General features: G+C 36.2%; 1 protein-coding gene across 4 annotated transcripts in view; it reads left to right on the top strand.

Moving 5' to 3' along the window:
• STXBP5 (syntaxin binding protein 5) overlaps nucleotides 1-22,061 on the top strand; it is a 131,692-nt gene that overhangs the window by 47,836 nt on the left and 61,795 nt on the right. For all 4 annotated transcript variants that reach the window (XM_037034862.1, XM_037034861.1, XM_037034860.1 and 1 more), the window contains exons 8-9: nucleotides 3,670-3,793; nucleotides 14,172-14,250. In XM_037034862.1, the coding sequence (XP_036890757.1) occupies nucleotides 3,670-3,793; nucleotides 14,172-14,250 (203 nt within the window). The remainder of the gene's footprint in view (nucleotides 1-3,669; nucleotides 3,794-14,171; nucleotides 14,251-22,061) is intronic.

The following is a 22,061-nucleotide window of genomic DNA, read 5'->3' as shown; positions in this document are numbered from 1 at the left end:
TATTCTCTTTGATGTTTGCACAGCACCTGCAAATCACCGAACAGCACATTTCTCAGACTGCATTCTCATTATTAAGTGGTGCCTGTCTGTACAGGTATTCCTTGCTTTTCAAAAGTTCACGTTACTTCACTTCTGTGAAAGGCCTACATTAGCATAGTATTTTAACCAAAAAAAATCTGGAGAAGATTTTCACAGTTGTGAATAACGGCAAAAAGTGAAATGAGTGAGCAGTCCGTGTTTGCTTTGCAGCGGGCCACGTAGAGACAGCGTAAGTCCCGAGGACTGAGAGGGTGGCGTTGCAAGGCTCCCTTCTGGGGACCACTCAGCCTTGCAGCATCCAGCCACCAGAGCTCTGAACTGTATCTGTGAGCATCTGAGCTTTATCTTGATTTATTTTGTGTATTCGTTAGCAAGATGTGTCTTACGGTATCAAAAAAGCTTAACAGAGCGTGTCGAGGGTATTACACTTAGCATAAAACTGGATGAAATTAAACGTTTGGATTGGGATAAATGAAATAATGACATTGTGTGTGCACTGAATTTTAAGACTGGAAATGCTCAACACTTTTAAATATAAATGAATGGAAATTGTTTCTTCACTTTAAGTCATTTTGACTTACAAAAGGTTTCATAGAACCACTCTTTTTAGATAGCAGAAAAAAAACCTGTTATAGACTCCCTTATATTCTAGAAGGTAAACGAATGCATGAGCATGTTGAGGAAAGGCACAGAAGACTTAAAAAATACAAGTAGAATTTCTAGAGATCAAAAATAAAGTGTCTCAGATGAAAAATTCTCTGAATGGATTTACCAGAAGGTTTAATAATGCACTGTGACAGGCAGTATAGAGAGAGACATCTCAAAATATTAAACATGGATCTGCCTTTTAATCCAGTGATCCCACTTCTGAGGATATATTGGAAGAAACCCAGAACACTAATTCAAAAGAACTAAGCACCCCTGTGTTCATTGCAGCATTATTTACAATCGCCAAGATGTGGAAGTGTCCCAAGTGCCCATCAGTTGTTGAATGGACAAAAGTATGGGGCATTAAAAAATTTTTTATTGTTTTCAGTTACAGTTGTCCCCATTTTCCCACCATTATTCTCCCCTGCCTTACCCACCCCCACCTTCCATGTTCAGTCCTCCACCCGCTCCCCACCCCCTGTTGTCTTTGTCCATGAGTCCTTTATACATGTTCCTTGACTTGACCCTTCCCCTTCTTTCTCTCATTATCCCCTCAGGTTACAGTCAGATTATTCTTTATTTACAAGTTTCAGGTTCTGTTTTGCTTGCTTGTTTGTTTTGTTGATTAGGTTCTACTTAAGGTGAGATCATTTGTCTTTCACCACCTGGCTTATTTCACTTAGCATAGTGCTCTCCAGTTCCATCCATGCTGTTGCAAAGGGTTGGAGTTCCTTCTTTCTGCTGTGTAGTATTCCATCGTGTAAACATACCATAGTTTTTTTATCTGGTCGTTCACTGATGGGCACTTAGGTTGTTGCTTCCAGCACTTGGCTATTGTAAATTGGTGTGAACATTGGGGTGCATAGGTTCTTATGGATTGGGGTTTCAGGATTCTTAGGGTATAATCCCAGCAGTGGAATTGCTGGGTCAAAAGGCAGTTCCATTTTTAGTTTTTTGAGGAAATTCCGTCCTGTTTTCCATAGTGGCTGCACCAGTCTGCATTCCTACCGACAGTGCACTAGGGCTCCCCTTTCTCCCCATCCTCACCAGGACTTGTTGTGTGTTGATTTGCTGATGATGGCCATTCTGACTGGTGTGAAGTGGTCTCGTTGTGGTTTTAATTTGCATCTCTTTGATGGACAGTAATGCTGAGCATCCTTTCATATGTGTCTAGGCCCTCTGTGTATCCTCTTTGGAGAAGTGTCTGTTCAAGTCCTTTGCCCATTTTTTAGTTGTATTATATCTATACATATAATATGTATATGCTATATAAGGATCTTATAAGTACTTATATAGGCTATATGTACATACGTATGTAACATATATAGTATTACATATAATAGCATTAGAGCAAGAGTATTAGAAACAATGAGATCTACCAAGTTGAATTTGTATTTAGAAAATTGCAGGAATAATAGAAAAAACTTGTTCATGTTCATTGTGTGTAAAGTTCATTTTGTTTATTTCTTTAGTAGGGTGTTTTCTATAATATTTTCCTGTTATCCTGAATAATTGTAAATTAGTGCTTATTTTTGGACTGTTTAATAATTTAGTATCTTAAATAAAAGATGCATTTAAATAGATATATATTGTTTTCTTTGGCAAATTAGAAGTACTGGTTTTCCATTTATATGTAATATGTATTTATGAAAATGTACATATTTTTATATATAAGACTAGACTCTTTTTATTTATAGGTAGCAGACAATACTTGTAGACTGCTCTTGTATTTCCCTTACCACTTTAAAAAATAGATTTAAATGGCTTTGTGAATAAGCTTCTTAGCACTGCTAATATTTTGCAGAAATGCTTTATCTATAAGGGATTGCTTATTTTAAGATTGAGTTTGTGGAATGTCATATGTAACTTGGAAAAATCTATTACTGTTTTAAGATTTCATTTAGAATTTTTTAGAGATACTTTGAACCTAAAACGTTGTGTTAAATATTGGTATTTGGAAAATTCTTATTGGCTTTATCCATTGTCATTTTAGTTTTTAAATCTGATCCATAATATAAAATTATTTTATTTAACTGAAATTTATAAGCATTAAGGGACCCAAATGAATGGACATGAATTAGATCATAGTAACTGTTGACTTTGCACATGAGTAGAACTGATAAGTTTTAATTGGGTACATGTTTTTTGTGCTGTACTCCACAGTTCTGACACTCTTAGTAGGGCAGCTTTTGAAGTCATTTGGCTATTAAGAACTGGAAATGTATCAGCCTGGGTTAAGAGGTAATTTAAAGAACCTAGGAGAGTGATTAAAAATGTTTTTTACAGACAGAAAATTAAATATTAGAACAAAGAATGAAGGGTAACATATTGGGTTATATAAAAATATTTTCAGGTCATTTTTAAGTGACTTAAATATATAAAATAAATTTCTAGTCAAGTGAGGGTCTCTTCAGATTTTAAAAATTGTTTCTCTACTTATTATGAGAAATGCATAACATGTTTTGAAGGCCAACCTGAGTTATTTTTAATTGATCTTAATCCCAAGTATACATTTGGAATTTGTATACACTGTTCATTGTATACATTAGTGAATTTTAAAAATTTGTCTTATATCAAAGCACCTACTTTTTACATGGAATATTGGTTTTTGTAATTACTTACATGGTATTTGATTTAGGTGCCGTTTATTCTAAGAAAGAATAAGAATACATTTAATTTTCCTGAACTTATAATTTTATACACACATACATATGCAAATGCATGTATCACTATTATATCTTCTTAGGCTGGTTTAGGGAGTAACTTATGTAAAAAGAATTAAAATAGTGGCAGTGCTAAATTAAATCCTTGTTGTATTGCAGGAGACCTAAATTATTATGGGAATGTAAGGTTACCATATTGTTTTCTGTTTGGGAGATAAAAAGTTATATGAAAATTAATTACAATATCAATAACGAACAGCTTCGTGTTTAAATAAGCTTTTGTTTTAAAAATGGACTTTTTGTCACCCCCCTTTTATAGGCTATTCACTCTGTGGCTTGGCATCATGAAGGAAAACAATTTATTTGTAGTCATTCAGATGGCACTTTGACTATATGGAATGTGAGGTCCCCTGCTAAACCTGTGCAGACAATCACTCCACATGGTAAGAATGTGTCACTACCTAAGTTGTGAAGGACAGTAAACTGTTTTGTCTATGCATATGGGTTTGTTTTTCTGGGGGGGAGGGGTTGTAGGGGGATAAGGATGAATCTCTAGTTTGGATGGCATTAAAAATAATTATATAGAATAAAATCTAATAATCATGTAATAGAATCTCAAATTATATTTGCAGTTGAAATAGCAACTTTGAACTTTGAGAAAATGAATGTTAAATTATCTTTTGAATATTGTTTCACTGGTAGTTCAAAAGTAAATAACTTTGTGAGTACTATAGAACTGACTTTCAGCTTCAGTCATCTTAAAGTTATCAATTTGTAAGTTGCTAATGAATATATAATAGTTTTTTTTAAATACTTGGAATTCTGCAGAAGGAATTTTATACATTAGTGTTGAAGAACCTCCAATTACCCCAGGTTTGATAATTCACTAGGAAAACTCAGAGGACTCAGCAAAATAGTGCAAAGCAAAATCAGTAAATGGAAAAGGTGTGTGGGGTTGAAATGGGGGGGACCATGCCCAAGCATCCAAGAGCCCTCTCCCAGTGGGCTCACACAGGACACGCTAATTCCCCTAGCAGTGAGTCAGTGCCACATGTCTGAAATGTCGTCTCCCAGTGAGGCTCACCCAGGTTCCTTGGTCCAGAGTTTTAGGGAGGCCGTTGGTAGGCACCTTCTGCTTCAGCACTCAGCAGAATTCTGGACACCCACAAGGAGGGTTCATCGTAAACCATATTGTTTGTGCAGAACAGACAGCTTAGGCGCAGTGAGCCACTCTGCAGTCTCAAAGCCAACTTACCAGATGCCAACCATGGGCTAAATTTTCAAGCCCACCTTTCTAGAAATAGTCTCGGGCCAGCTATGTTAACTCTTTTTTGCACAAGTAGTATTTATAAAACATAAAAGAAGCTTTTATTAGAGAATTTGTTAAAAACAGGTTGTGAAGTCCTTTTGTGAGTTTTGAGTGGAGCCCAGGAATTTGTGTGTCTTTATTAATCTGCATTCTACAAACTCACTTTAAAAAGTTCTTACCCAGCAAAATCAGGGAAGTCACCTTAATGAAACTGTTCTTTAAAATGGCAGTATGTTGAATATCCTTATAGCTATTGCTAATATTTCATTGTTTGCTTTAAAATATGAATGCCTACTTTTAAAAAAAACAGTACATTCTGAAATATTGCAATGTAGAAATAAAACAATAAAATTTAAATCTTATTTTATCTATCTGTGGCAGTATGGGCTTTTAGGCTTGTCTGTTTTCTGCTAAAAATAACAATTCTTGAAGCCCAGTATTGTGATATACTTCACCACTGCTTTGTGGCAACAGGCATCTTTCTGCAAAAGTGTGTATTTTAAATTTGCTGCACATCTATTTGTGCATGTGTCTAGGGGATAGCCCTTATGGTAGTAGGTTCCATTTTTCCTTAATACAGTTTTTTCTTCCTTCTCTTACTGCCTAGGTCCCCTATCTTGGTAGTACCCCTGAGAATTCTCATAAATCTTAGGATCCCAATCCCACCCACTGCAACCTAATAAAATCCATAAAACCAAAAAAGTAGATGATTAGTTTAGAAACCTGTTAAATCTAGAAGAAAATTAAACTGGTATTGAAAATGGTAAAAATACTTAGTATTAGTTTTTCAGTTTTAAGCTTATCTATTTTTTTGGTATTATACAAAAATATTTTTTGAATCATTTGAGAGGAAGTTGTCAAACTACTCCTCATTCACCCTAAAATATTCCAGTATCTCTTTCTTACACACAAGGACATTCTCCTTTATCACTGCCTTTTGCCTTTTATCAAAAACAAAAGAGTCTATATGTAAATTAGACTTAGTTGTCATGTTTCTTCAGTTTTCTTCAGTCTGGAAGAGTTTTTGAGCCTTTTCTTGACTTTCATAACTGACAGACTTTGAATATTATAGGCCAGTTATTGTATGAAATGTAACTCACTTTGGTTTGTCTGACATCCATCATGATCAGGTTTAGGTTGCACAGTTTGGGCAGGACTATCCCAGAAGGATTGATGTGTCCTTTCTGAATCCTTTCAAGTGGAACTTGTATTTGATTTGTCCTGCATTGGTACGAACTTTTGATTAAGCTTCTATCTACTAGGTCTCCATTGCAACAGTATTGTTTATCCCTTTGAAATTAATAAGTACTTTTTATTTGTATTTGTAATCAGTAAGTACTTTAATTTGAAAGAATACTTTGGGCCAATAAACATACTATTCCTCATCAAACTTTACCCTCTGATTTTAGTATCTGATGATGTTTCTTGGCCGAATCAATTATTATGGTGATGGTTGCCAAATGGAGACTTCCTCTTTAATCTTCATCCTATTTTTATACTGAGAATTTACCTCTTTGAGAGCCAACTTTTAGGGGTGACGTAAATAAGTTTCTATAGAGTTTATAGTATCTTAGCAAAAAAGAGTCACTAGCTAAAATTATTTTTAGATAAATAAGATAATATTTATTGAATATTTTTCAACATTAGAATCCAAACAAAATGTAAGTAAAGAAAACTTTTTCTGTGGCAGGTCTTAAAAGGTGGGATGGCCTTTGTTGTATATAGTACAGCAGTCAAAAATGTAGAGGACCAGAAGGTTTTTCATTTATGGACTGTGAAATATTTCCAATAGTAAGAATGTTTACTGTTTTTTGCTAGTGCTAGGTAACCTACCAAAGTTAAATTTATGTCGATAGCTGAGTTCCATGGCAAAACTAATGCATTTTCTTACATTAAAGTACAAAAATGTTTTATACCATAATAAAGTAATAGATATGCCATATTTGTTGTATATAATTTTTAGTATGCTAAACATTTGATTTGATCAATCAAAATTTAAGTTTTTTCCCTCATTACTATTACTGAATTAAGTTATTTTCTTCAATAATTAAAATGTTGTTTCTTGTCCTTACTTTCTAACAAACAGTTATGGTAAATTACTTTAAAAGTACTAGACTTTTAAAGTAATTTACCATAAAAATTTTGTCCAGGTTGGGTTTTTTTCGTATTTAAATCCATTTAATGGCTAAGTATTTTATTCTTAAAAACATTTGTAAGAGTTACCTTGCTGACCAGGAACTGATTGTACTTTGAGATTCCTACCAGTCTGATGTTTAGTGTTAAAGATACCTTAAGGTGTCCTGAGGAATCTGTTTAGAAAACACAGTGCTACACCGGCCTGGCTTGGAGTTTTGAAGCCAGTAGCCTTGTGGGTGAGCACTGACTCCATACTTTCCAGCTCTGTGACTTCGGGGAGTCACTTAACTTCTGAACCTCAGCGTTCTCATCTGAACATAGCAGTGCCGCTTGGAGGGAAAGTACCTGGAAATTGTGATGCACTGTGTATGTGATTACAGAAAATATAAATCTGGAAATGTTATGGTATTCTCCAAAACGTATTTCACAAACACTAATTTTTTAAATATTTATTATTTATATTGGTTTGCATATTTAATGCATTTATTTTATGTGGCTTTTCCCAGACTTATCTGACTTTAGTATCTTTTATTCACAGAACATCTTGTGGTTCTCTAGTGTTCCATAAAATAACTTAGAGAAATGGTGGCCCAGTGCTGGGACTGTAACTGAATTATGAGACAGTTCTCCAGATCCGCTAGTTCGGTTCAGCCATTAGCCTTGAATGACACCCTTCGCTGCTAAAGTTGTTGATGGTAGACTCTTATTCTGAGGGACATAGCAGTTACTTAGATAGTGATGGTAAAATGACCAGTAAAAAATAATACTTTGAATTTATTTAAGAACTTTGTGATGTAGGGTAATTTTACTGTATGTATCAGAATGGTAGAGATAGTATTATTTTTTCTGAAAGTCTCCATTTCTGTGTCTGAAATTGCTCAACATGATTTTTATTAACCAGAACAAATAATAAAAATGATAGCTCCCTTTAATCTAGTTTTTTATGATTATCAAAGAACATTTTCTGGCAAGCAGACAACCTGGACAATTCTAGTTTCACTTTATATTTAAAAACTTGTGGAGATAATTACTGTTCTCTGGGACTTAGTTTTATCATATGCAAAATGGCAGGATTGAATGAGGTATAAAGCATGGTGCATATGAGGAAATTAAGCCAGATTTGGTCCCATATTGGTGGGTTGTAAATCTGGATTTATGTGTGCAGAGTCTAGAAGGCAAGCTCTGCTTCTGTTTCCCTCCTGCGACAGATGGGCATCCATTGTTTAGGAGGGAGGAAATTTGATAGTTCTGGCATGGCTCACATGCAGTCATCGTGGTTAAGTGAGTTGCTGGCCCAAGGTCCCCCAGAGACTGCCCTGTAAATGTGCACGTGTGTGCTGTGTTGCAGAGTAGATTTGATTCTCAAAGAAAATGGAGATGTTAGATGGTAAAAATTAATAGGTGTCCACTACATGTAATGAGATTTTAAAATGTAGTTTACAGAGCTTTTTCATCAGTATAATCAATACATGTATTAAGGAATAAACCATGATCGGGGAACTTTTGTTAAGTGTTGCTGAAGGAAAAATAAAATCAAAGTTTACATAAATAAAACTCATTTTAATAATTTAAGGATGTGACTTACAAATGATCCTATTAAACTCCTTTAAGAATCACCCAAAGCATAAAAATTCAGTAAATAATAAAACCATATTTTAGTGCCTTATATAATTCATTGTAAAATTTACCCCAGTTTGTATATTTGAAAGGACCTACCAGACTCCACAGAGTATGCTCAAAAGAAGACTTTCATTTAAAGGCGAAGGATGTGGTCTGGCAGGAGAAAGAGATTGCAGGCAAGCGTTCTAACAGACGCCCCATATGCAAGCTCCCGTGAGTACTTACATGCTCACATGGATTGTGCCGAGATCCCTCGCTCCAAACACAAGATCTGACTTCTAGGAAGGCAAAGAGAAACTCTCAGGAGGCCCTTGGAATGATCCAGGGGCATCCAACTCACTTTTCCCGGGGGCCACGTCAGCCTCACGGTGGCCTTCACAGGGCTGAATGTAGTTGCACCTCCTTAACAGTTAAGGAGGTGCAATAAGTGCTATAAGTTTAGCACTTATACAGTCCTAAACTATTTCGGATAATCCGGTCTCTCCAGGTCAGTTAAGCCAGTCGCCAACCTTCCATGAAGTTACTACACTGGGATCACCAGGGAAGTTTGGGAAGTTTTGGACATTGAACAAGCACATCATAAATCCCACTGCCTTTAACCAAGAGTCAGAATCGAATGTATGTTGTGTGTATCCAGTCCAGTTGTAAATTATCTCTGTTACATTCGTAAGGAAAGAATATGCTCTTCATTTCAGACTAGTATTGTGAACAGTGTGATTCTCCAATTTGAATCATGTATTTCTTAGAACATCACTGTTCCGTAGAAATATAATGTGAGCTGTATGTATAATTTTTAAATTTACTAGTAATAATAGTAAAAACAAACAGGTGAAATTAATATTAATAATAAATTTTATTTAACCCAAAACATGTAAAAGATTGTCATTTTAACATGTAATCAGCATATAAAATTGAAGTATTTTACATTCTTTTTTTGTACTCTTTGAACTCCAGTGTACATTTTATACCTAAAACACATCTTCCCTTGGACTAGCTACACTTCAAGTGCTTGGCAGTCACGTGTGAGTGGTGGCCCCCAGACTGGACGTCCAGCTTCAGACTAAGAACATAACCACCAAGCACAGCTGTATCTGTTAGAAAATGTGTTCTACATTCTAAAGGCCAAGTTAAAAACTTAGGAAGCACTTGTGTTTGTCAATGTTCCTCACTTGGTTTTAATACATCATCATCGATTCATTCAGCAGATGTTTATTGATCACCTTCTATGTACCAGAATTTCAATACTGGATCTATACTGCCCTTGAAGAACTCACAGTCCAGTGAATGAAAATGATCTATGAACTGACAACTATATTACATTATGATAAGTGCTGAATTCACAAATTCAGGTTATATGAACTTGATCATAAAGGATGAGTGGGGTGTTATGAGACAAAAAAAAAAAGAACATAAGTCATTTTAGTCAGAAGGTACAAAGACACCATCAAAAACACAGTGTTCTTAGAAAACTACAAATAGTTTAATATAACCAGAGTTTAAACTTCCTATGGGCACAAAGACAGAAACTCATACCAAGGCATGAATATACATCATAATATGGTAAAGATTTTGACTTTCATGATGGGTACCTACCTTGTAAATGATTTACCATGAGAAACATGGTAGTGTGTCTGGTGAGCTGGGGGCAGAATGGGGGCCAGTTAGGGCGCCATTGCATTAGTAAATAATAAATAATGGAGAGTTCCTTTGTGACAGCAAATAGGAAGAACTGGATATATATGAAAAAAGTTTTGGAATTCGAATCAATAGGACTTGGACCCATTAACTCATTGTGGCCGGGTGGTTTATGACAGTGGGATGCAGAGCACAGTAAGAGACAAGAAGAAATTGGATGTGATGTGGAGGTTTCTGTGATTTGTCAAGTGAAGTTTTATAATTAACCTGAACTTTAAACAATTTACCAAGGTAATTCACAAGTAGTTGAAAGAACAAGCACGGATAGCACCTGGTGGTGAAATTTGGTGACCTTGTGAACATCCTTTAAATAAAATCTTAGCTAGTGCCTTACTAAACTTTATTTAGAGAATGCTTAATCTTGGGTTACTGGTAAATAAATTAACCTTTCTGGAACATAAGCAATAATGGGTGAAATGATTTGTAAAATCTCAGTTAAAAAAAAACAGTATGCAGATCAAAATGACAAACTTCCAAGCAAGATTAATGAAGAAAGATCACTGTAAATCTGCAACATTTTGATTTAGAGATAATGAAACTACCCTGTTAGTATTCTAGCAGGGGGTGGGAAAAAAGTTCACTTATAAAGAAATAAAAATTAGACTGCTTCAAACTTTGTTATAAGTTTAAATACAGGAATATCAAAAGTTTTTGAGCATGACAGAAGTTAAGAATATTGCCCTGGCTGGTGTGGCTCAGTGGATTGAGCATGGGCTGCGAACCAAAGGGTCACTGGTTTGATACCTAGTCAGGGCACATGCCTGGATTGCAGGCCAGGTCCCCAGTTGGGGGCATGTGAGAGGCAACCACACAGTGATGTTTTTCTCCCTTTCAAAAAAAAAAAAAAGTAAGAATATTGTACCTAGCCAGGTTTTATGCAAGATATATATAATCTCAAACTTAAAAAGGGCCCAGAAAATGTAATACTTGATGTCATTCTTTAAAAATTTTCTAGTCATTGAAAGATTACTGGTGAATATTGAAATAAGTTAAATTGAGTTATATCTGAATCATTGTTTTACTTCATTGATATATATAACTAATTGTTAAATAAATGTAAAATTTGCATCTGTAATTTCAAATTACAACAATCTCATATTCCCATTAGAGCTTTGGGTGGTAGAAGATAAAGTCTGATGCTGGCCTTCTTCAGAGCAAACATCCATGTGCTTTACTATGAAAGGTCTTGTGTCTCTGAACAGATGGAAATAGAGGTTGAAATTCTTACTTGTTCCTTGTACAGCCTGAGGGAAGACTTTCCAGACTTAAACCTCCTTTCCTCCCATAAGTTTCTGTTTTCCTCAGTTCCTTCTTCCACTTCAACCATCTAATCTTCTCCCCTAGCAGTCCTTTCCAGTACCTTATTCTGGTGTTTTACTTACCTGCACCCCTAGTCCCCTCTTGGATCTTACATATTGGGATGGCAGAGGTTCAGGATTCCACTGCACAGCCAGTTCCCTATAAAGAGGCAAAGAAGTGGTCCCCTAGCATCTTGCTGTTCTCAATCCACTGTACTTTGGGAAAAATCTACCATATCTGGCATAGCCTAATTCCTTCATTTTAATGGCCTTGAAGTAGCGATTGTTTTAACAGGTTTTCACAATTTATTCAGCAATTCCAAATTAATGGGCATTCACTCTGTTTTCAGTTCTTGATCACTACTAATTATGCTGCCGTTACCATCCTGTGCATATTTCACAGGAATTGGTTCTTTTGTCCTTCTGTTTTAATAAACGTTCCCAAACTGCTTCCAAAGAAGGCTGTACCCTTCCCATTTCTACTTTCATGTATGAGTACCACTTTTTCAGTGTTCCTTCCAGCAGTAGGTATTACATAGATCATTGAACTTTCTGCCATTTAGTTTTTTTAACTTCCTGCTTGCTCAAGGTCTCCAAGTCTTCCAGAGATGAGTGACTGGGGTCTTGACCTCCTTTCCCAGGTCTTTCCTGGTCATGTACACAGCCTTGCACATGTGTGCAGCCTCTTAGATCCCCAGGAGTATGACTAGTTCTTCAGGGTTTTGTTTTAAGTTCCTGCCCAGACTCTTACTTGTTGCAACTGAAACCACAGCCTTAGGCAGCTAGATATTGCCAGCAGATCACTATTATTTCTGGGATGCCCGAGGGGCAGGGCCTTTTGCCTACCTGAGCTGATGTCTGTCTCAAGTGAAATTACCGCAACACCTGGAGAATATAGTTTTCCAGGGATCTACAGATTGGGACCAAGTATTGATTGTGCTCTAGGGAAACTGGTTTTTATAGAACTGCAAAAAAAATTTCAGTCCCCTCTGTTGACTCATACCTTTTCTTACCTCTACCCGGACATGAGCTGGGAGTGAAGGGAGTGGGAATAGCCCTCCAGCAAAATATTCCGGTCTTCTTGTCTGGAAATGTAGTTGTTTTTACTGGGTAGACAGTGTTCCTCTCCTTTTGGGTATTGTGGCTTTCATTGATTTCCAGCGTTTTGAAGTGTTTAACTTGTTTTGTTATTTCTTTTTTTGTGGGAAAGCGACTTCACCAAGATCCTTGCTGTGTCATTTTGGAAGTTAATCTCATTTCCTAATTTTCTTAGCTATTCATAGGCATTAATTCCACAACGTGAACTTTAAGGTCATTTTATTCAAGTCCAAGAAAAGCTATTGGGATTCTAATACATTGGGATTCTATACATTAAATTTGTAAGTTAATTTTGGAAGAATTGACATTTCAGGATTTTAAGTTTTCTTAAAAACATGACAAGACTGATAGACTTGATTATTTAAGTGTGTACATTTTAAAATGTTCAGTGTTTAAAAATTGCAAAGAATTTAATCACCAATGATACTAGGGAAAATATCAGATACAGTGTTAAAGAGCTTTGAATATTACATTTATTTTTAAATATAGAGAAGGTTACATACAAGCATGAGTAAAGGGTATAAGCTATTTTTGAAAGAAGAAATACATATGACCAGTAAGCCTAAGAATATTTAGCGAATAAAAAATACAAATTAAAATAAGATAACCATTCCACCCATCAAATTAGGAAAAAAATAGTTTGGGGGTAAGGTGTGGCAAAATTCTTAACATTGCTGATGGAAGTATAAATTGGTTCAGTCTTTTTGGGTTGCAATTCTACCCAGATGTCCCTTTTTTAGGAATTAATTCAAAGGAGAAATTATTTATTATTCACTCATTAAGTAGTTATTGAGCACCCACTGTGTGCCAAACAATGTTTGTCACCAGGTACACATCAGCAGAAAACACAGACACACTTAAAAACCTTTGCTTTCACGGGATGTGCATTCTTGTTGGTGAGGCGAACAAACAGTGTAAAGTGTGTTAGAAAGAGACAGGTACTATGAGAATGGGGAAACTGGGAGGGAAGACCAGTGTGGGGACTAGAGGTGTATGTTTGGGATCTAAAGAAAATAATGTGTAAGTTGATTAATCTCTAACAAGTGGGCATAGATGTCTTATTTTCTTTACATTTTTCAGAGTTGTTTCTACAGTGAACATATAGAAATAACAGAAATCAACAAACATTTTAAAATAACCTAATATTTTTGACATATGAGTCCCTGACACATTTTATAGAGGTTGGTGTATTTTAGCAGCCTTCTAGATATTACAATGGATCAATTTTACTTTGGTAGAATAAATATAAATGAATTTATTAGCATGGGGTTTAATTTTGTAGCCTGTCACACTTGGGTAAAAATCTAATTTATGGTTTCTTTTTCAAATTTACCTGTGTTAAAACATGAATTCATTTACAGAATTAAAATTTTATTTTGCTCATCTGCAATTAAGAATATTGAGAAGACTATCAATTTATCTTACTAAAATTGTATTGCATAAATGTTACAAAGTTATCCTTTTTATTTGCTTTTCAGCACTGAATTTCAAGAAGTAATTTTACTCCATTATTTTAAATATTTTGTATTAACTACTTCTATCAGAATCACTTTTATTGTTTCATGGTGGGTTTCATTATATTTCACTTTCATTTTATAAACTATCAATGTAAGAATTTAGAGTAACTTAGAATTTTAGAATTTAATGCAGGAAAATATATTTTAGGAAAGCAGTTAAAGGATGGGAAGAAGCCAGAACCATGCAAACCTATCCTCAAGGTGGAATTCAAAACGACTAGATCTGGGTAAGATTTTACTTCATTGCCAATATTCGTTGTATGTAACTGCTCAAATAGCACTGAAGGCTATTCTATCATTATTTTTGAAGGCCTACTTTAAAAAGGTCTAGCCCAGTCTTAAATTTTATGCTTTAATTAAAAAAATAACTAAAATTGGTAAATTTAGGATAAAATACTTCTAAGTTCTCTCTGTATTTATCAGTTTTGCTATATATCCTGGAATGTTTGAATTACTTTCTTATCAAGCTTTATACACTCTGTTAGATTAGTCTTCAGTTAACATAGAGTTCATTTGCTAGTAAAAATTGTGAAGTAGCAATGAAGAAAAAGTTATTTTAAAATTAACCTATTTATACTTATATATGTTGATTATGAAATTTGACATGTATTCATAAAAAATTATTCTCATAAGAATATTTGGCAATACCAAAAGTAAATACAGTTTAATATTAAAGGGAGTTAATTATATTTGAAGATATTGATTGCCTTTATTAATTAGATATCAGAATTACATGGTTTTTACATTTTATATATCTTACATATATTTCTGTGTACACTAAATGTTGTACTTAAGATAGAATTTAGGAAACACATTTTTAAAATTTCTTAATGTTTCCTTTTTAAATTCCACATCTCTTTAAACTCTAAAGGCGTTCTTTTAGAGTTTATATTCTAGTTTCCCAGGAAAGTGTGTGGTTCTGTTTACGACGGCTATGTAAGAGAGTGGACTTACGTAGTGTGCGTAGCCCAGGGGTCTCAGATTGTGGTTCCTGGGTAGCAGCACTGGCTAAGAACTTGAATTAGAGTGCGGGTCCTTGGACTCTACACCAGACCTAGGGAATCAGAAGCTCTGTCTGGTGGTGGAGCCCAGCAGTCTGTGCTTTACTAGACCTACAGGATGCACACTCAAGTTTATGCAGCTGGCATATTTTTTTTTGTATACCAAATTATAACCACTGGTTACTATAACTGGCCTGCTTCCCTTTTTAATCTACTCTTCAAATCTCAGTTAACTCAACCCTGTTCTCATTTGGCAAAAGATACTAGACTGAAGAGTCATTATGATTTATATTTCCCCCCCTTGATCCTCTTTAGTCTTCCTCTGGGATCCATCAGATAGACGGTGTTCAGGCAACAGGTAGAATGGACTCCAAGAGTAATAGCATTGGTTTAATTGGCTAGGGATCCCTTACCCTGTGACCTTTGGCAGTTATTTGACTTCTTTGTGCTTCAGTTTCCTCATTGATGACAGGAATACGATAATAGGTCAAAGGTGGTTGTGATGAATTGAGATAATTATGTATTTCAAACATTTCACACAGTGCCTGGTACATAATAAACTTCCTATAAATGATTGTCCTTATTTTACTAGGAAACCTACTACTAGCATTTTTTTTTACTTGCTATAGTTGCCCAATGGCAAAGGAATGTAAATAGTAAAAGCATGGCAGCAAAAAACCCCAAAGAAACCCCCAAAACAGGGACTGGGGTATGAAACAAAAAACTCAGTACTTATAATACAGTATAAAATGAATTGTCTAAAGATTTAAACAGTCCTAATTATCTTTTGAATTATGTGTTCATTTTAACATACCGATTGGTAATAAAGGCAAAAATCCAGGGAAGATTTTTCCCCTCTTTTTGTTCCCATTTCCACTTCTATATGATGATAATATTTATGAGTTCTGGTTTTCTTATAGAATAGCAGCAATACTTTTCCTTTCATAGGCTCAGAAATGAAAAACAGTCTCACTGTTTTGTATGCATTTGTAGATTCTGTAAAATAGATCAATAGGATTCCTTTCTTGTAGCAGTCTTCTCTAGCTTCCCATTTTATGCCCCACCTGGGGTAGCGCATTCATAAATTGAATGGGTTCTTTTTCTCACTCCATCATCCCTTTCCTTAAGGGACATAGTTCCCTAGAATTCTGATGTGTAGCCAACATTGAGAACTAGCCCCTCCCACCTACAGCAGGTAAATTAAGCTAGACAGCCCTCACCTTTTTCCTGTCTCTAGCAGGTGTCTTGGGCAGAGGCCAACAGGTGTTCTGTTCCTGTTGACAAATCACCTGAGTTTATTAGAAGAGCCATCCTTCCCTCCTCAGATTTTTCTGCATTTTCTTCTCTTTACCTAGGCAAGATTGCCTCTCATCCTTTATAGCTCAGCATAAATGTCACTACTTTAAGGATGTCCTTTATACCTGCATTGACTAGGTTGGGTCCCCCAGTAGTATATTCTCAGAGCATGCTTTGTTTCTTTTCTAGAACTTAACTTGTCATTAATAATGAAATTGTTTAAAGTATATCCTCAGCTCACTGAAAGTATGGGACGTACTGTCTCACTTCTAATTGTCCAGTGCCTAGCGTAGTGTTACTGAATGGAGGAAGAACATGATGGGCTGGTGTGTAGAAAAACACAGCCATAAAGAATTAGCTGTTACCTGGTAATGATAAGAGCATAGTGTAACTTTGAGGCACAGGTCAACTCTGACCACAAAATCGAATCAAGATGTGTAACTTCTATTTTCTAATAAAATAAAATGTATATTATACCAGGAGAGATCAGACATAGGGATCATGACAATATCATCAATATAGCTTTTTAATAGCACTATTATTAAAGATAATGGCAGTATTCTTTAAATGCCTGTTCCTTTAAAAAAGTCAGAATGTAAATGTTAAGTCAGTTCTGTTGAAGTGTTGCCTTGAAAAATGGGTGTGACTCAGGTGTCAAGTCCTGCACGTTTGCTGCTGGGGCAGAGTGATTAAGAGAGTGAGCGCTGAAGCCGGACCACCTGGGTCTGAATCCTGCCTCAGCTCTTTACTCCGTTGTGCAATATTGGGCAGAGCGACTGAGCTTTCTGTGTCTGTCTCTTCTTCTGGAAGATGAGAACAACAGTGTCTACCTCACAGAGTTGTTACATGATTAAACAAAATTTTATAAACCACTTGGAACATACTATTTAAATCAGCTGTGTCACATGTTAGTTTCAAAATAGCATTTGATAACCTCGAACAAACCTCTAAAATGTAGTTAGTTATTCTCTGATTTTGCATCTGAAAGCAGGTCTGTGAATGGCAGGGTTGACCAGACTTTGTGCTAGTGAGAGAACCTCACAGATACTCTTCCCTGGATTGAGAAGTACTGTGATTTAGGGCAGCGATTTTTGTTTTTGATTTTTAGACATCAGGTAATGGTGATCTGTTAGAGTGCTGTGAGAATAATTTTGTTGGTTGTGACCACTGATTTTTAACTTATAGATTACAATAGGAAATAGCAGAGTGCACTGTATATTTTAAGGGTAAGTATTGGTTCATGAAACTTTAGTTTTGTACATGTATGTATCTATATATTGTAATAAGAAGTAAAATGCATTGCTTATGATGAGTCATAATCATAATGTTCAAAAGCCCCTGATTAGTAGAAATAACTTAGGCTTTTGATTGTCAGACTTGGGTTCAAATGCCAGTTCTTCCACTTTCTGTATTATTTTCAGCAAGTTGTTTGACCTCTATGACCCTCTTTCCTTACCTCAATTAAATAAGAACAGTAATTCCATCTTCATACTATTGTTGTGAAGAACTAAAAGAAATATAATGTGTTTGGCACATTGTAGGTGTTTGATTCAACTCCAGTTCCTCTTCTTCTCTGCTTCTCCGCTTTGTTTTCAGTAGTAGACTGCATAAGAAGTTGTAGGCAGGGCCAGCTTTTCTACAGGATGCAGCCCTGCGCGGGTTCAAGTTTTCAGATAGGTGCCCCATTGACAGCCTTGCAGTTCTGCAGTTCTGCAGATCGTTGGAGGAGTTAGTTTCTCTCAAGGAACAGACCATCATTAAAGAATCAGTAGTTTGCGGGGAAGCCTCTCTGTTAGGGAACCTGAAAGTATGCATTATCATAATTCAGTTTGGTAATTTAGTCACTTTAGAGAGTCATGACTGAGATACCTCTTTTCATCATAACACCTGCTATGGCGAACCTTTTCTGTGTGGAGCCAGAGGGTAAATATTTTAGGCTTTCCAGGCCATATGGGTCCCTGTTGCAGCTATTCAGCTCTGCCGTTGTAGCCCAACAGCAGCCATAGACAATTCATAAATGAAGGCACGCAACTGTGTTCCGATAAAACTTTACTTACAGACACTGGGATTTGAATTTCATTTAATTTTCATGTGCCATGAAATACTATTCTTTTGTGTATTTTTCAACTATTTACAAATCTAGAAAGCTCCCTGGCTGGTGTGGCTCAGTGGATTGAGTGCTGGCCTATGAACCAAAGGGCCACTGGTTCGATTCCCAGCCTAGGGCACATGCATGGGTTGCAGGCCAGGTCCCCAGTAGGGGACATGTGCGAGGTAACCATACATTGATGTTTCTGTCTCTCTCTCCCCACCTCTCTCCCTCCCTCCCTCCCCACCTCTAAAAATAAATAAATAAAATCCTTTTTATAAAGATTTTATTTATTTACCTTTAGAGGGAAAGGGAAGGATAGAGGGAGAGAAATATCAATGTATGGTTACCTCTTGTGCGTCCCTTGTTGGGAACTGGCCTGCAACCCAGGCATGTGCCCTGACTGGGAATCGAACCGCGATTGTATGGTTCTCAGGCCCGTGCTCAATCCACTGAGCTATACCAGCCAGGGCAAATAAGATATTTTTTAAAGAGTTCTTTCTTTTAAAAAAAATCTGAAAAGCTTTTTTAGTTTGTAGCACATGCAGAAATGAGGGCTGTACCATACCATGATATGCACATGCAATATATATATATATATATATATATATATATATTTAACTTTAACTATATATGCACATGCAATATATATATATATATATATATATATATATTTAACTTTATCTTTAAGGAAAATTCTAGGGTTTTTGTATTTTCCCCCCACCGTCTCTGGTGCCAGAGTGTATTTTCCAGTGGTTTAGGATATAAGGTGATTTGTTAAGTTTGAATTTTATATGTTAACTAACAGCTGAGGTGGATTACCTATATAAGAATATGAAGCCTTGACTAGTGTGGTTCAGTTGGTCGGGCATTTTCCTGCAAAACCAAAGATCACCTGTTCCATTCCTGGGCAGGTCAAGGGTCAGAGCACAAGGCTGTGGGTGTGGAAGAGGCAACTGACCGATGTTTCTCTCACACATTGATGTTTCTTTCCCTCTCTTCCTCCCTCCCTCACCCCTCTCTAAAAATAAAATCTTTTAAAAAACACGAATAAACACAGACTGTAATAAAAGCACAGGGTACATTTGTGATATTCTGGTTCTGAAATATCTAGGTCTGCTTTAATAACACCTGCAAACTTGGTACCCCTGAGTTTTCTTGACTGTTCCTGGGTCTTGGTTTCTAATGAAAGAATCCTAACTTTCTGAAGCCCAGAGCAGCCTTCTGCACAAAGAGTGTTTTTGCCCCAGAACACATGCTCACTATTGTAGTTTTTTTCTTTGCTGTAAATTGTTCCTTAATAACAACATCTGTTTAACATGCTGTACTTACAGTGTTCTAAGAGCTGTGTACGTACGTATTAATTTATTTAATCTTAGCAACAGTCCTATGAGGCAGGTATTAATACCTGTGTCTTACCAGTTGAGAGCACTGAAGCAGAGAGGGTGAGTAACTCGCCCAGGGTTGTACAGCTCATAAGCTGGAGAGCCCAGGTTTAATTAAGTCTGTGCCTTTACCCGCTCTGCACTTTCTTTTTAATGAAACCTACTCTCTGTTCACATTAACCACCAGTCCCCGAGATCATACTTGTACCCTCAGCTCCCTCAGCAACAATTGCTTTGCTAAATTACCTGCTAAAAAACTACAGATGAAGAAACTTTTCTCCAGTTCCTTCACAGATATGTTGACCACTGAGAACCGTGTTTTGGACAGGTTAGTAATGTCTTTACATCAGCCAGTGTCCTCCTTTTGGCATGCACGGAATCTTCACTCGCCTGTGTTCTCTCGCTACCAGGGTATTAAAGTCAGCAGATATTTCATATTTATTTTCTCTCTTTCATCCCAATTCTTGCTAAGCCATGGCAACAAGAAGAAAAACTCATTTAGACAGTATGCCTGCTTTCAGAAACAAGAGCAGTTTCCTTTTGTATTGTCTAAACAATTCTTGTATCCTTTCTTGACACAAAAATAGTATCTATGTCTTGAACTCAAGACACTTACTTAGATGGCTTGATTTCCAAACACTAAGAAGAAAAAATATTAGTGGGGGAAGTGAACATCCATTATTTGCTTACTGTATGCCAGGTATTCTGCTATGCAATTTGAATGCATTGTCTTTTCCTAAGTCTCATAACAGCACTGTAGAATGGGTACTTTTATTGTCTTCATATAGATACTGAGTTACAGAGAGCTTAAGTTAAATTATCTTGCCCTAAGAAGTCACAGAGCTGGAATTTGAGCCCAGGTTGTCTCCAGAGCTGGAGTTCTTAATTGGTACCCTGAACATTTTCTCAAGTAGTGTGGGCTAGGATAGAACTGTCCTAACAATTCACAAGTCACTCAGTTTGCTGAGTACAGGAGTAGCTTTAAAATTTCCTAGTTTATCTGATCTTAAAGTTAACATTAATTAAATCATACTCAATATAAGTAATTCCACAAATGTGAGCTGAGAGATCAATCTATGCCTTTAACAGGCTGGATAACTTAATGCAAGTGACCCTAGCTACTCAGAGGACTCGAAGACTTCATACAGCACTTCTAGTCTACAAATTTAATTATAAATTGATGAAGTCTAGATGACATTTTATGGTATCTCATTGGTTCATGGTACTTGATCTTAACACTTGTGAGGAAAAATCCACAAGATTTATATTAATTGACCCAATGGGCAAACACCATTTTGAGTTTTCAGACTCTTAAAATTTCAAATACCTCATCAGGTAACCTTCACTGTTTTCATGTTAATATTACTCTGGTAGTTGGAAGTTATCAGTAGCTTCAGAGACATACTTAAGATCCTTCCAGATTTATCTTATTTTCAGTCTCTCAAAACCAGAACATTTTCTCCCAGTTTTAGTCTTCAAACCTGATACTTAATTAGTTAGGGTAAGTTATAATTCACTTTTTTTTATTTTAAGATAACTTGACTTGAAATTCTGTCACACATTTGTGATATAATTCACATGACTGGAGATCTAAGACTATCAGACTGCGGGCGGCCTTCTGATGTGAGAACGCCTCATTCAGTGCCTGAGGACCCACTGTTCACTGAGTCTAGTCCGGGCCGCGTCTCAGTTTAAAGTGCCAGGATCACTCTGTTTTTTCAGCTTTCCCCTATATTAGTTTTTAACTCATTACTGCTAATTAAAACGGATGTCACATATTTAATTAAGTCTACTGGACATAAAAACCTATTTTGAGAACTTTGGCAAGTTTCACTTGTTAACTGTGTTTGAAAATAAAAGTCTACTGAGCCCAGATAATGCACTCAGCCAGTGGTGATTGCTTGAATGGAGGTGACGTTGCCTGAGAGTAAGAAAAATGAGCACATACACAGTGGTTCCTGGTAGTTCAGAACTCTCTTGAGCCAAGGCTCCCAGCACTGGCATTTTTCCGTGAAATCTGCCAAAAGAAAGAGGTGGAAAGGAGGACAAGCAGATTTTGACCAGGGGTGGGGAAAAGGAAACGAAGAGCATCATGTCCTTGCAGTGTTTATAGAGAGTGGGTTCAGCACTGCTACAGAAAGATTGATTGGGATGGTAACAGAAGGAAGAATAGGAGGTGTACAGGATCTCTCTGGGAAAAGTCCAGCCATTGTTAGTATAATGAGAACAGTTCTTCCCACATCGATGTAGCCTGGCAGCCGAGGGGA

This window comes from Sturnira hondurensis, unplaced genomic scaffold (genome assembly GCF_014824575.4).
Source record: "Sturnira hondurensis isolate 20B ecotype Veracruz unplaced genomic scaffold, ASM1482457v3 Scaffold0022201, whole genome shotgun sequence".
NCBI lineage: Eukaryota > Metazoa > Chordata > Mammalia > Chiroptera > Phyllostomidae > Sturnira > Sturnira hondurensis.
The sequence above is the reverse complement of the archived record's forward strand: the minus strand, read 5'-3'. Positions and strand labels throughout refer to the sequence as shown.